Here is a 15,992-nt window from a genome sequence, read left to right on the forward strand (position 1 = left end):
CATTTAAGGAATTTGATCAATTTTGCTTTATATGTTGTTTTTTCTCTTACATATTGCAAGATGTCTCACGTTGCATCTGAGTCAGAAGATACTTCAGGAAAATCGCTGTCTGGTGCTGGAACTACCAAAGCTAAGTGTATCTGCTGTAAACTTTTGGTAGCTGTTCCTCCAGCTGTTGTTTGTATTAATTGTCATGACAAACTTGTTAATGCAGATAATATTTCCTTTAGTAATGTACCATTACCTGTTGCAGTTCCATCAACATCTAATGTTCAGAATGTTCCTGATAACATAAGAGATTTTGTTTCTGAATCCATCAAGAAGGCTATGTCTGTTATTCCTCCTTCTAGTAAACCTAAAAAATCTTTTAAAACTTCTCTTTATACAGATGCATTTTTAAATGAACATCATCATTCTGATTCTAATGACTCTTCTGGTTCAGAGGATTCTGTCTCAGAGGTTGATGCTGATAAATCTTCATATTTATTTAAAATGGAATTTATTCGTTCTTTACTTAAAGAAGTACTAATTGCTTTAGAAATTGAGGATTCTGGTCCTCTTGATACTAAATCTAAACGTTTAGATAAGGTCTTTATATCTCCTGTGGTTATTCCAGAAGTTTTTCCTGTTCCTGGTGCTATTTCTGAAGTAATTTCCAGAGAATGGAATAATTTGGGTAATTCATTTACTCCTTCTAAACGTTTTAAGCAATTATATCCTGTGCCGTCTGACAGATTAGAATTTTGGGACAAAATCCCTAAAGTTGATGGGGCTATTTCTACCCTTGCTAAACGTACTACTATTCCTACGTCAGATGGTACTTCGTTTAAGGATCCTTTAGATAGGAAAATTGAATCCTTTCTAAGAAAAGCTTATCTGTGTTCAGGTAATCTTCTTAGACCTGCTATATCATTGGCTGATGTTGCTGCAGCTTCAACTTTTTGGTTGGAAACTTTAGCGCAACAAGTAACAGATCATGATTCTCATAATATTATTATTCTTCTTCAACATGCTAATAATTTTATCTGTGATGCCATTTTTGATATTATCAGAGATTGATGTCAGGTTTATGTCTCTAGCTATTTTAGCTAGAAGAGCTTTATGGCTTAAAACTTGGAATGCTGATATGTCTTCTAAATCGACTCTACTTTCCATTTCTTTCCAGGGTAACAAATTATTTGGTTCTCAGTTGGATTCTATTATCTCAACTGTTACTGGTGGGAAAGGAACTTTTTTACCACAGGATAAAAAATCTAAGGGTAAAAACAGGGCTAATAATCGTTTTCGTTCCTTTCGTTTCAACAAAGAACAAAAACCTGATCCTTCATCCTCAGGAGCAGTTTCAGTTTGGAAACCATCTCCAGTCTGGAATAAATCCAAGCCTTCTAGAAAAGCAAAGCCAGCTTCTAAGTCCACATGAAGGTGCGGCCCTCATTCCAGCTCAGCTGGTAGGGGGCAGGTTATGTTTTTTCAAAGAAATTTGGATCAATTCTGTTCACAATCTTTGGATTCAGAACATTGTTTCAGAAGGGTACAGAATTGGTTTCAAGATACGACCTCCTGCAAAGAGATTTTTTCTTTCCCGTGTCCCAGTAAATCCAGTGAAAGCTCAAGCATTTCTGAAATGTGTTTCAGATCTAGAGTTGGCTGGAGTAATTATGCCAGTTCCAGTTCTGGAACAGGGGCTGGGGTTTTATTCGAATCTCTTCATTGTACCAAAGAAGGAGAATTCCTTCAGACCAGTTCTGGATCTAAAAATATTGAATCGTTATGTAAGGATACCAACGTTCAAAATGGTAACTGTAAGGACTATCTTGCCTTTTGTTCAGCAAGGGCATTATATGTCCACAATAGATTTACAGGATGCATATCAGCATATTCCGATTCATCCAGATCATTATCAGTTCCTGAGATTCTCTTTTCTGGACAAGCATTACCAGTTTGTGGCTCTGCCGTTTGGCCTAGCTACAGCTCCAAGAATTTTTACAAAGGTTCTCGGTGCCCTTCTGTCTGTAATCAGAGAACAGGGTATTGTGGTATTTCCTTATTTGGACGATATCTTGGTACTTGCTCAGTTTTTACATTTAGCAGAATCTCATACGAATCGACTTGTGTTGTTTCTTCAAGATCATGGTTGGAGGATCAATTCACTAAAAAGTTAATTGATTCCTCAGACAAGGGTAACCTTTCTGGGTTTCCAGATAGATTCAGTGTCCATGACTCTGTCTTTGACAGACAAGAGACATCTAAAATTGATTTCAGCTTGTCGAAACCTTCAGTCACAATCATTCCCTTCGGTAGCCTTATGCATGGAAATTCTAGGTCTTATGACTGCTGCATCGGACGCGATCCCCTTTGCTCGTTTTCACATGCGACCTCTTCAGCTCTGTATGCTGAATCAATGGTGCAGGGATTACACAAAGATATCTCAATTAATATCTTTAAAACCGATTGTACGACACTCTCTAACGTGGTGGACAGATCACCATCGTTTAATTCAGGGGGCTTCTTTTGTTCTTCCGACCTGGACTGTAATTTCAACAGATGCAAGTCTTACAGGTTGGGGAGCTGTGTGGGGATCTCTGACGGCACAAGGAGTTTGGGAATCTCAGGAGGTGAGATTACCGATCAATATTTTGGAACTCCGTGCAATTTTCAGAGCTCTTCAGTCTTGGCCTCTTCTGAAGAGAGAATCGTTCATTTGTTTTCAGCCAGACAATGTCACAACTGTGGCATACATCAATCATCAAGGAGGGACTCACAGTCCTCTGGCTATGAAAGAAGTATCTCGAATTCTGGTTTGGGCGGAATCCAGCTCCTGTCTAATCTCTGCGGTTCATATCCCAGGTATAGACAATTGGGAAGCGGATTATCTGTCGCCAAACGTTGCATCCGGGCGAATGGTCTCTTCACCCAGAGGTATTTCTTCAGATTGTTCAAATGTGGGAGCTTCCAGAAATAGATCTGATGGCGTCTCATCTAAACAAGAAACTTCCCAGGTATCTGTCCAGATCCCGGGATCCTCAGGCGGAAGCAGTGGATGCATTATCACTTCCTTGGAAGTATCATCCTGCCTATATCTTTCCGCCTCTAGTTCTTCTTCCAAGAGTAATCTCCAAGATTCTGAAGGAATGCTCGTTTGTTCTGCTGGTAGCTCCGGCATGGCCTCACAGGTTTTGGTATGCGGATCTTGTCCGGATGGCCTCTTGCCATCCGTGGACTCTTCCGCTAAGACCAGGCCTTCTGTCGCAAGGTCCTTTTTTCCATCAGGATCTCAAATCCTTAAATTTAAAGGTATGGAGATTGAACGCTTGATTCTTGGTCAAAGAGGTTTCTCTGACTCTGTGATTAATACTATGTTACAGGCTCGTAAATCTGTATCTAGAGAGATATATTATAGAGTCTGGAAGACTTATATTTCTTGGTGTCTTTCTCATCATTTTTCTTGGCATTCTTTTAGAATTCCGAGAATTTTACAGTTTCTTCAGGATGGTTTAGATAAAGGTTTATCCGCAAGTTCTTTGAAAGGACAAATCTCTGCTCTTTCTGTTCTTTTTCACAAAAAGATTGCTAATCTTCCTGATATTCATTGTTTTGTACAAGCTTTGGTTCGTATAAAACCTGCCATTAAGTCAATTTCTCCTCCGTGGAGTTTGAATTTGGTTCTGGGGGCTCTTCAAGCTCCTCCTTTTGAACCCATGCATTCATTGGACATTAAATTACTTTCTTGGAAAGTTTTGTTCCTTTTGGCGATCTCTTCTGCCAGAAGAGTCTCTGAGTTATCTGCTCTTTCTTGTGAGTCTCCTTTTCTGATTTTTCATCAGGATAAGGCGGTGTTGCGAACTTCTTTTGAATTTTTACCTAAGGTTGTGAATTCCAACAACATTAGTAGAGAAATTGTGGGTCCCTCATTATGTCCTAATCCTAAGAATTCTAAGGAGAAATCGTTGCATTCTTTGGATGTTGTTAGAGCTTTGAAATATTATGTTGAAGCTACTAAGTCTTTCCGTAAGACTTCTAGTCTATTTGTTATCTTTTCCGGTTCTAGAAAAGGCCAGAAAGCTTCTGCCATTTCTTTGGCATCTTGGTTGAAATCTTTAATTCATCATGCCTATGTCGAGTCGGGTAAAACTCCGCCTCAAAGGATTACAGCTCATTCTACTAGGTCAGTTTCTACTTCCTGGGCGTTTAGAAATGAAGCTTCGGTTGATCAGATTTGCAAAGCAGCAACTTGGTCCTCTTTGCATACTTTTACTAAGTTCTACCATTTTGATGTATTTTCTTCTTCTGAAGCAGTTTTTGGTAGAAAAGTACTTCAGGCAGCGGTTTCAGTTTGAATCTTCTGTTTATGTTTTTCATTAAACTTTATTTTGGGTGTGGATTATTTTCAGCAGGAATTGGCTGTCTTTATTTTATCCCTCCCTCTCTAGTGACTCTTGCGTGGAAAGATCCACATCTTGGGTAGTCATTATCCCATACGTCACTAGCTCATGGACTCTTGCTAATTACATGAAAGAAAACATAATTTATGTAAGAACTTACCTGATAAATTCATTTCTTTCATATTAGCAAGAGTCCATGAGGCCCGCCCTTTTTTGTGGTGGTTATGATTTTTTTGTATAAAGCTCGATTATTCCAATTCCTTATTTTATATGCTTTCGCACTTTTTCTTATCACCCCACTTCTTGGCTATTCGTTAAACTGAATTGTGGGTGTGGTGAGGGGTGTATTTATAGGCATTTTAAGGTTTGGGAAACTTTGCCCCTCCTGGTAGGAATGTATATCCCATACGTCACTAGCTCATGGACTCTTGCTAATATGAAAGAAATGAATTTATCAGGTAAGTTCTTACATAAATTATGTTTTTTGGGAGAAAGGTTTTGCAAGCAGTGGTGCCTTCCGTTTAGGTTACCTGTCTTGTTCCCTCCCTTCATCCGTGTCCTAAAGCTTTGGTATTGGTATCCCACAAGTAAGGATGAATCCGTGGACTGGATACACCTTGCAAGAGAAAACAGAATTTATGCTTACCTGATAAATTACTTTCTCTTGCGGTGTATCCAGTCCACGGCCCGCCCTGGCAATTAAGTCAGGTTAAAATTTTTTGTTTAAACTACAGTCACCACTGCACCCTATGGTTTCTCCTTTTTCTCCTAAACGTCGGTCGAATGACTGGGGGGCGGAGCTAGAGGCTGAGCTATATGGACAGCTCTGCTGTGTGCTCTCTTTGCCACTTCCTGTAGGGTATGAGAATATCCCACAAGTAAGGATGAATCCGTGGACTGGATACACCGCAAGAGAACGTAATTTATAAGGTAAGCATAAATTCTGTTTTTTCTATAACCCCTTGAGTGCTAATGACGGCTCTGAGCCATCACAGAGTTTTCCACTCTGGTGCTAATGACGGCTCAGAGCTACAGACCCCCAAGACCCTTTAAGAAAACCTTAGCACCCAGGTGGGAAAGTGCTTAGCGTGCTTAGCACTCAAAGGGTTAAAGCGATGCAAAACCCAATTTTGTTTTCTTTCATGATTCCGATACAGCATGTCATTTTATGCAACTTTCTAATTTACTCCTATTATCAATTTTTCTTCGTTCTCTTGCTATCTTTATTTGAAAAAGGCATCTCAGCTTAGGAGCCAGCCAATTTCTTTCATGCAAGTGGCAAGAGTCCATGAGCTAGTGACGTATCGGATATACATTCCTACCAGGAGGGGGCAAAGTTTCCCAAACATCAAAATGCCTATGAATACACCTCCCACCACACACATACCTTAGTTTTACAAACTTTGCCTTCCTGTGGAGGTGGTGATGTGCTTAATTTTTTTCTGTGAAAGGCGCTTCTAAGCATTTTGAAGCCTAATTCCTCTCAGAGTACAGTGTTTATCAGAGGGATGTGAAGGGAGTATTGCCTATTGATTTAGTGGTTTCACCCATGGGAAATCCTTACAAAGGCTCTCTGTAATCGGTCGTAGGAATTCATTCCTTGCCTCCCTTTTCAGATCGATGTTATACTCCTATACCATTGCCTCTGCTGATATTTTTCAGTACTGGTTTAGACACCATATCAGCATTCCAAGATTTAAGCCATAAAGCTCTTCTAGTAAGAATAGCTAAAGACATAGATTTAATATCAATCTTAATGACATCAAATATAGCATCACAAATAAAATTATTAGCATGTTGAATTAAAAGAACAATGCTAGACCATTAAGGATCTGATAACTGCTGTGCTAAGCTTTCCAACCAAAAAGTTGAAGCAGCAGCAACATCAGCCATAGAAATAGCAGGTCTAAGAATATAGCCAGTATGTAGATATGCTCTAAGATGAGATTCAATCTTCCTATATAAAGGATCCTTAAAGGAAGTACTATCTTTTATGCATTTATCCTGTTTTTGGACCATATCGTTGGTAACACCTGGAGTGGGTGAGCTGATACGCCCTAACCTTAAATTATCAGTCTGCATCTACCAGCACATAGGTGTGCTATTGGACATTGTGAGACCTATTTGGCATAATTATCTCCATTGTTCTATCTATTAGGTTGATTTGCACATGTGGTTTCCTTTGTTGTCTTGACTCTCCATTACAGACGCACCTGGTGGGGATATCCTGGAGTGGGTATACTGACACACCATATTATGTCAGTCTACTTCCATTAGCACATTGGGGTGCTTATTTTAAATGTGAGTTCCAATTTGGCTTGAGTGCATAAGCTTTGGCATTTTTGATTTAGTGATTCTACACATGAGGCGCCCCTCTTTCTTCTGTTCTGCTTCCATAGGAATAGTAGTACATTTGGCAAGAGTGGAAATAGCCCCATCAACCTTAGGGACTCTCTCCCAAAACTCTAAATTGGCCACAGGTAAAGGATATAGCTTCTTAAACCTAGAAGAAGGGTTAAAAGACGCACCAGGCTTAGACCATTCTTTAGTAATCATATTAAAGATAGCATCTGGAATAGGAAAAACAAACTGTTCTTCCTATACTGTTTCAGTGCTTGGAAGTAGTTGGTCTCATGGCTGTGGCTTCAGATCCTGTACCTTTTGCAGGTTCCACTTACATTTTTTGCAGCTTCAAATGTTCCAACAGTGGATTGGAGATTACAGCAACCTGTTTGAGAAGATCTTTGACTTCAGGACAAAGACATTCTATAAGTTGGTGGCAGACTCAGCAATTATTGATTTAGGGACCCTCATTTCTCATCTACCTGTCCAAATTGGATAGTGATTATTGTGGACGCCAACCTGCTGGGTTGGGAAGCAGTCTTGTGTTTCTGAAAAATGCAGGTAGTTTGGTCTCCTTAGGAGGCGAAGTTACCTAGCAACACCTTAAAATTCCATACAATCTTCAGGGCTATCAAGAGTTGACTCCTGTTATAGTACTGGCTTAAGTCAACTACCAAACCTGTACTCAAAACGCCTTATCAATTAAGGAGGTAGCCTGCATTCTGACGTGGGCAGATTACCATCATTGCATGCTTTCAGCTATTCACATTGTGGGTGTTAAGACATTTAGGAAGAGTACTTCCTCAGTCGTCAGTACCTTCACCCTGGAGAATAGTCCTTGAATCAGGAGGTATTCAACCAGATTATGGATTGCTGGGGAAGGCCTGACATAGAACTCATGGCATATAGAGAGAGACTTCAGGAAAGTTTTCCTCTGTGAAAAGCACAACTGGGTTAAAAGAAGCTGCTCCTAGGTGGTAACTCGCCATAGAACAAGCTACTGAGCTGTTGTTAGGGTCATAACACAAATGCATGCAAAGAGAGAAGCGCTCTATCAGAAACTATGAAGGTCTCCCGAAGGGTGATGGGGGAAACCAGACATAGACTCCTTGCCCAGTGTGCTTAGAGGAATATGGCTGCACCTCACTAACGAGTCCGAGTTAAGGCCAAAAAGATCATCTGGGGTTTTCATGTTCCTTGTCCAAAGGAGAATTGCCTGGTATTTTGGGGCTGGACTGAACTTACTTGACTAGTTCGGACTTGTATACTTCAGGAAAGTTTTTTCCTCTGTGAAAAGCACAACTGGGCTGTTCCTAGGTTGGCTTATGTCAACTACCAAGCCTGTTGGTTCGTTCCTCTTGATTAAATTACAATTTACCCCATAATTGTGCGAGAACCATAATTAGAGATTAAAGGGACATGAAACCCAAAATTATTCTTTCATGATTCAGATAGATAACAATTTTAAACAACTCTCCAATTTACTTATATTAATTTTGCTTAATTCTCTTGGTATTGTTTATTGAAGGAGCAGTAATACACTACTAAGAGCTAACTGAATACATTGGAAAGCCAATGAGAAGAGGGGTGTGAGCAGCCATCAATCGGCAGCTAGCTCCTGAGCCTACCTGTATATGCTTTTCAACAAATATATAAAGAGAATGAAGCAAATTAGATAATAGAAGTAAATTGGAAAGTTGTTTAAAATTGTATGCTGTATCTGAATCATAAAAGAACATCTTTGGGTTTCATATCCCTTTAACCCTTTGAGTGCTGACGGCTCTGAGCCGTCAGTTTCCCACTCTGGTGCTAATGACGGCTCAGAGCAGTCACTAGCACTCTCCCAACTTGAGGGAGATCTGGGGGTTCCCACCCACTCCTACCCCGGCGATTGTGCCTGTAGAGTGATGGGCATCGCCGTGGCTTCCCGTTTTGCATGGTGACGTCACGCGCAATAACGTGATGAAGTCACCGCGCAACTTTATTTATGCTTAACAATGTTAAGTATGGGAGCAGGGGGCATGCTGCTTAGAAGCCTGTATCTCAGGCATCTAAGCAGCCACAGACCCCCAAGACCCATCATTGGAAAGGTAATCGCTTAACCTTTCCAAAAGTGCAAGTCTTGGGGGTCTGAAAAAAAATTGTTCAAAAAATAAAAAAATAAAAAAAACATTAAAAAAGCTTATAGCACCCAGGTGGGAAAGTGCTTAGCACTCAAAGGGTTAAATACATCACCTAATACTTTATCAATGTGCTGTTTGACAAAACCAATTTAAGATGTTATTTTTTAATCATCGGTTTTCAATTTGCTTGAAGTCCTAAAGAAAAAAAAAAAAAATAGAATATGAAAAATCAAAGCTCAGAATAAAATGAGAATGAAGAGCAGGAAACTACATAACCTGAGAATTGATATGCTTTGTCACACTCCTGTGGACAAATAACGTCACACATATATGTTTAATTGATGAAAACAGGTTCTTGAAGGAAAGCAAAAAAAATCCTTTTTCTATTCAAAATAAGGGTTAAATAGGTACACGAGAGAGGCACTAAGCATTGGTCTTGAAAAAATAAAAATTTCAAGATAAAATAACTCAGGGTTTTTTCAGACGATATATGTCCCTTTAATGAGATGGGCATATTTCTGGGAAGAAATAATTTTTGCAAGGCATTTAGGAAAGAGAGGGTAAACGTTTTATTTTGTATCATATTATACATTAGAAATAGAAAAATAACACTTGTTTTGCTTCCTTGACACTACCGTGGTTGTTTTCTAGTTATACGTTTCGCACAGACTCTAAGAGTCTTCTATGTATTGCAATTATATGAATGTGAGAGAGAGAGCTTTTGTACCATAAGTCACTTGCTAAAGCCTTTATTCTAGCAACACAAATATTTTATATATACTTTGAAATAGTATCATCCTTTGATGGAAACATTGTTTTTTTTGTTTGTTTTGTAAACTTGCAAATTGGAAACCTGCCTTACTCATATTAAAGGGACATGAAACCCTTTTTTGTTTCCCCACATGATTCAGTTAGAGCATATAATGTTTTAACAACTTCCCAGTACTTCTATTAGCAATTTTGCTTCATTCTTTTGGTTTCCTTTATTGAAGCAGCAGCATTGCATTACTAAGAGATAGCTCAATACATCTGTAAGCCAAAGAAAACAGGCATATATGCACCACCAATCAGCAGCTAGCTCCCATCTCCTGGGTCTAACTAGGTATGCCTTTCAGCAAAGGATATCAAGAGAACTAAGCAAACTCGATAATAGAAGTCAATTGGAAAGCTGTTTAAAATGATATGCTCTATCTGAATCGTGAGAGTAACATTTTGTGTTTCATGTCCCTTTAAAGAGTAAAACCAAATGAATTGTTGTGTATGTTGCTTGATAGAAGGAAAGTAAATTTGAATTGTTACTGGCCATTGTTTAATATTTCTTCACCGTTATGATGTTTGAAGACTAGTAAATTATATTTAAATAATTTTTATGTAGAATACTTATAATGGTGATCAATCTAATTCTTTGTCCTTGGTTCTATATTTTTCTTTCAGATAATTCCAGAACCTCAGATAGTTTGGGCACCTCCCAGGAAAGTTCACAAGCCTCACAGAACCCTACATTAGAAACATGTACAAAAACAACAGATTCATCGGATGGAATAGAAAGCAGAGTAATTTGGAACGGGGAAACGGAAGCGTTATCAGAGCAAAGTGTGACAGCAATACAAACCAGTGACAGGTATCATTTTCTTCTGGTTTCCAATCTATTAGTTTAACACCCATTACTTGTCTGTACCTCCTTATTGTGTAACTAATATTTCTTTATGTACTCTTAATCATTCATCTGTATAGAGTGGAAGAAATACCATCTACCTCTAAGACGGATGATTTAGGAGAAGCTAAACAGCAGAATTTGGAGCTCTTAAAAGATACTTTAGATAGTAATGGAAAAGAACAGCCGGAAAACAGGTACTATTCTGTTACATTTAGTAAATCCTCAAATCCTTCATATTTGTGTTGCGTGCATGCACTATTTAATAAACTACCATGTTTAACGTTTTTTATTAATTGTAAATGTTTTCTGCCTCCCATATACATTTCTCCAACATTGGTGTGTCCGGTCCACGGCGTCATCCATAACTTGTGGGAATATTCTCTTCCCCAACAGGAAATGGCAAAGAGCACAGCAAAAGCTGTCCATATAGTCCCTCCTAGGCTCCGCCCACCCCAGTCATTCTCTTTGCCGCTGAACAAGCAGCATCTCCACGGAGATGGTGAAGAGTATGTGGTGTTTAGTTGTAGTTTATTATTCTACTATCAAGAGTTTGTTATTTTAAAATAGTGCTGGTATGTACTATTTACTCTGAAACAGAAAAGGATGAAGAGTTCTGTTTGTGAGAGGAAGATGATTTTAGCAGCAGTAACTAAAATCGTTTGCTATTTCTACATAGGACTGTTGAGATGAGATAGCTTCAGTTGGGGGAAACAGTTGGCAGACTTTTCTGCTTAAGGTATGACTAGCCATATTTCTAACAACACTGTGTAATGCTGGAAGGCTGTCATTTTTCCCCTCATGGGGACCGGTAAGCCATTTTCTTAGTCTCAAACAGAATATAGGGCTTAATATGGGCTATAAAACTGGTAGACACTTTTATGGGCTAGATCGATTGCTTTATTTGGGCATTTTATAAGTTTGATGTTGAAATTCACACTTTATTACTTTGGGGAACGTTTTTTTACGTCAGGCACTGGTTTAGACACCTTCCCAGTCAGGAAGGGCCTTCTATGTAGTAGGCAGAGCCTCATTTTCGCGCCATTACTGCGCAGTTACTTTTGAGAGCAGGACATGCAGCTGCATGTGTGTGGGTCTGGAAGTAGTTGAAAAGGTTCCTAGAAGGCTTCATTTGGTATCGTATACCCCCCTGGGTTTGGTAAAGTCGCAGCAAAGGCTGTAGCTGGGACTGTAGAGGGGTTAAAACTATAAACGGCTCCGGTTTCGTCATTTTAAGGGTTAAAGGTCTGAAATTTGGGGTGCAATGCTTTGAATGCTTTAAGACACTGTGGTGAAAATTTGGTTAAAATTTATCAATTCCTTCATAGTTTTTCACATATTCAGTAAAAAAGTGTGCCCCGTTTAAAATTTAAAGAGACAGTAACGGTTTTGTTTTAAAACGGTTTTTGTACTTTATTGACAAGTTTAAGCCTGTTTAACATGTCTGTGCCTTCAGATAAACTATGTTCTGTATGTATGGAAGCCAATGTGTCTCCCCCTTCAAAATTTTGTGATAATTGTGCCATAGCGTCCAAACAAAGTAAGGACAGTACTGCCACAGATAGTAAAGTTGCCCAAGATGATTCATCAGATGAAGGGAGTAGACATAGTTCTACATCATCTCCTTCTGTGTCTACACCAGTTTTGCCCACGCAGGAGACCCCTAGTACTTCTAGCGCGCCAATGCTTGTTACTATGCAACAATTGACGGCAGTAATGGATAACTCCATAGCAAATATTTTATCCAAAATGCCTACTTTTCAGAGAAAGCGCGATTGCTCTGTTTTAAACACTGTAGAGCAGGAGGGCGCTGATGATAATTGCTCTGTCATACCCTCACACCAATCTGAAGTGGCCATGAGGGAGGTTTTGTCAGATGGGGAAATTTCTGATTCTGGTAGAATTTCTCAACAGGCAGAACCTGATGTTGTGACATTTAAATTTAAATTAGAGCATCTCCGTGCACTGCTTAAGGAGGTGCTATCTACTCTGGATGATTGTGACAACCTGGTCATTCCAGAAAAATTGTGCAAGATGGACAAGTTCCTAGAGGTTCCGGTGCACCCCGACGCTTTTCCTATACCCAAGCGGGTGGCGGACATAGTGAATAAGGAGTGGGAGAAGCCCGGCATACCTTTTTGTCCCCCCTCCTATATTTTAGAAATTATTTCCTATGGTCGACCCCAGAAAGGACTTATGGCAGACAGTCCCTAAGGTCGAGGGGGCAGTTTCTACACTAGCTAAGCGCACTACTATTCCTATCAAGGATAATTGTGCTTTCAAAGATCCTATGGATAAAAAATTGGAGGGTTTGCTTAAAAAGATTTTTGTACAGCAAGGTTACCTCCTGCAACCTATTTCGTGCATTATTCCTGTCACTACAGCAGCGTGGTTCTGGTTCAAGGAACTAGAAAAGTCGCTCAGTAGAGAGACTCCGTATGAGGAGGTTATGGACAGAATTCACGCACTTAAGTTAGCTAATTCCTTTATTTTAGATGCCGCTTTGCAGTTAGCTAGATTAGCGGCGAAAAATTCAGGGTTTGCAATTGTGGCACGCAGAGCGCACTGGCTAAAGTCTTGGTCAGCGGATGTATCTTCCAAGACAAAATTGCTTAATATCCCTTTTAAGGGTAAAACCCTTTTTGGGCCAGAATTGAAAGAGATTAACTCAGACATCACTGGGGGTAAGGGCCACGCCCTCCCACAAGATAGGCCTTTCAAGGCCAAGAATAAGTCTAATTTTCGTTACTTTCGCAATTTCAGGAACGGACCGGCCTCCAACTCTGCAGCCTCTAGACAAGAGGGTAATGCTTCGCAAACCAAACCAGCTTGGAAACCAATGCAAGGCTGGAACAAGGGTAAGCAGGCCAAGAAGCCTGCTGCTGCTACCAAAACAGCATGAAGGAGTAGCCCCCGATCCGGGACCGGATCTAGTAGGGGGCAGACTCCCTCTCTTCGCTCAGGCTTGGGCAAGAGATGTTCAGGATCCCTGGGCACTAGAAATAGTTTCTCAGGGTTATCTTCTGGAATTCAAGGAACTACCCCCAAAGGGAAGGTTCCACATGTCTCACTTATCTTCAAACCAAATAAAGAGACAGGCATTCTTACATTGTGTAGAAAACCTGTTAAAAATGGGAGTGATACACCCAGTTCCAACTATGGAACAAGGAATGGGGTTTTACTCAAATCTGTTTGTAGTTCCCAAAAAAGAGGGAACTTTCAGACCAATTTCTCAGAGTGCCATCGTTCAGAATGGAAACTATTCGAACGATTTTACCTACAATCCAGGAGGGTCAATTTATGACTACTGTGGATCTAAAGGATGCTTATCTACATATTCCTATCCACAAAGATCATCATCAGTTCCTAAGGTTCGCCTTTCTGGACAAACATTACCAGTTTGTGGCTCTCCCATTCGGGCTACCCACTGCTCCAAGGATTTTCACAAAGGTGGTACTCGGGTCCCTTCTAGCGGTTCTAAGACCAAGGGGCATTGCAGTGGCACCTTACTTGGACGACATTCTGATACAAGCGTCGTCTCTTTCAAAGGCAAAGGCTCACACAGACATCGTTCTGGCCTTTCTCAGATCTCACGGGTGGAAGGTGAACATAGAAAAGAGTTCCCTGTCTCCGTCGACAAGAGTTCCTTTCTTGGGGACAATAATAGATTCTTTAGAAATGAAGATTTTCCTGACAGATGTCAGAAAGTCAAAACTTCTAAACGCTTGTCAAGTTCTTCACTCTGTTCCACGACCTTCCATAGCTCAGTGCATGGAAGTAGTAGGGTTGATGGTTGCATCAATGGACATAGTTCCTTTTGCGCAAATTCATCTAAGACCATTACAACTGTGCATGCTGAAACAGTGGAATGGGGACTATACAGACTTGTCTCCAGTGATTCAAGTAGATCAGAAGACCAGAGACTCACTCCGTTGGTGGCTAACCCAGAATCACCTGTCCCAGGGAATGAGCTTCCGCAGACCAGAGTGGGTCATCGTCACGACCGACGCCAGTCTAGTGGGCTGGGGCGCGGTCTGGGACTCCCTGAAAGCTCAGGGTCTATGGTCTCGGGAAGAGTCTCTTCTCCCGATAAACATTCTGGAACTGAGAGCGATATTCAATACTCTCAGGGCTTGGCCTCAACTAGCAAAGGCCAGATTCATAAGATTCCAATCGGACAACATGATGACTGTTGCTTACATCAACCATCAGGGGGGAACAAGGAGTTCCCTGGCGATGAGAGAAGTGACCAAAATCATAAAATGGGCAGAGGATCACTCCTGCCACCTATCTGCGATCCACATCCCAGTAGTGGAAAACTGGGAGGCGGATTATCTGAGTCGTCAGACATTCCATCCGGGGGAGTGGGAACTCCACCCGGAGATATTTGCCCAGTTGACTCAATTATGGGGCATTCCAGACATGGATCTGATGGCGTCTCGTCAGAACTTCAAGGTTCCTTGCTACGGGTCCAGATCCAGGGATCCCAAGGCGACTCTAGTGGATGCATTAGTAGCGCCTTGGGCCTTCAACCTAGCTTATGTGTTTCCACCGTTTCCTCTCATTCCCAGGCTGGTAGCCAGGATCAAACAGGAGAGGGCCTCAGTGATCTTGATAGCTCCTGCGTGGCCACGCAGGACTTGGTATGCAGACCTGGTGAATATGTCATCGGCTCCACCATGGAAGCTACCTTTGAGACAGGATCTTCTAATACAGGGTCCATTCGAACATCCAAATCTAGTTTCTCTCCAGCTGACGGCTTGGCAATTGAACGCTTGATTTTATCTAAGCGTGGGTTTTCGGATTCTGTGATAGATACTCTGGTACAAGCCAGAAAACCTGTAACTAGAAAAATTTACCATAAAATATGGAAAAGATATATCTGTTGGTGTGAATCCAAGGGATTCTCATGGAGTAAGATCAAAATTCCTAGGATCCTTTCCTTTCTCCAAGAAGGTTTGGATAAGGGATTATCAGCGAGTTCTCTAAAGGGACAGATTTCTGCTTTATCTGTCTTGTTACACAAACTACTGGCAGCTGTGCCAGATGTTCAAGCTTTTGTTCAGGCTTTGGTCAGGATCAAGCCTGTTTACAGACCTTTGACTCCTCCCTGGAGTCTGAATTTAGTTCTTTCAGTTCTTCAAGGGGTTCCGTTTGAACCTCTACATTCCATAGATATCAAGATGTTATCTTGGAAAGTTCTGTTTTTGGTTGCTTTTTCTTCTGCTAGAAGAGTTTCTGAGTTATCTGCTCTGCAGTGTAATCCGCCCTATCTGGTGTTCCATTCAGATAAGGTTGTTTTGCGTACTAAACCTGGTTTCCTTCCAAAGGTTGTTTCTAACAAGAATATTAACCAGGAAATAGTTGTGCCTTCTTTGTGTCCGAATCCAGTTTCAAAGAAGGAACGTTTGTTACACAATTTAGATGTAGTTCGTGCTTTAAAGTTCTATTTAGAAGCAACAAAGGATTTCAGACAAACGTCTTCTCTGT

General features: G+C 40.6%; 1 protein-coding gene across 2 annotated transcripts in view; it reads left to right on the top strand.

The window, feature by feature from the left end:
• PPP6R1 (protein phosphatase 6 regulatory subunit 1) overlaps positions 1-15,992 on the top strand; it is a 602,143-nt gene that overhangs the window by 516,584 nt on the left and 69,567 nt on the right. For both annotated transcript variants that reach the window (XM_053690700.1, XM_053690701.1), the window contains 2 exons: positions 10,283-10,469; positions 10,583-10,699. In XM_053690700.1, coding sequence (XP_053546675.1) covers positions 10,283-10,469; positions 10,583-10,699 — 304 coding nt within the window. The remainder of the gene's footprint in view (positions 1-10,282; positions 10,470-10,582; positions 10,700-15,992) is intronic.

The sequence above is a fragment of the Bombina bombina genome, chromosome 8 (assembly GCF_027579735.1).
Source record: "Bombina bombina isolate aBomBom1 chromosome 8, aBomBom1.pri, whole genome shotgun sequence".
Lineage (NCBI taxonomy): Eukaryota > Metazoa > Chordata > Amphibia > Anura > Bombinatoridae > Bombina > Bombina bombina.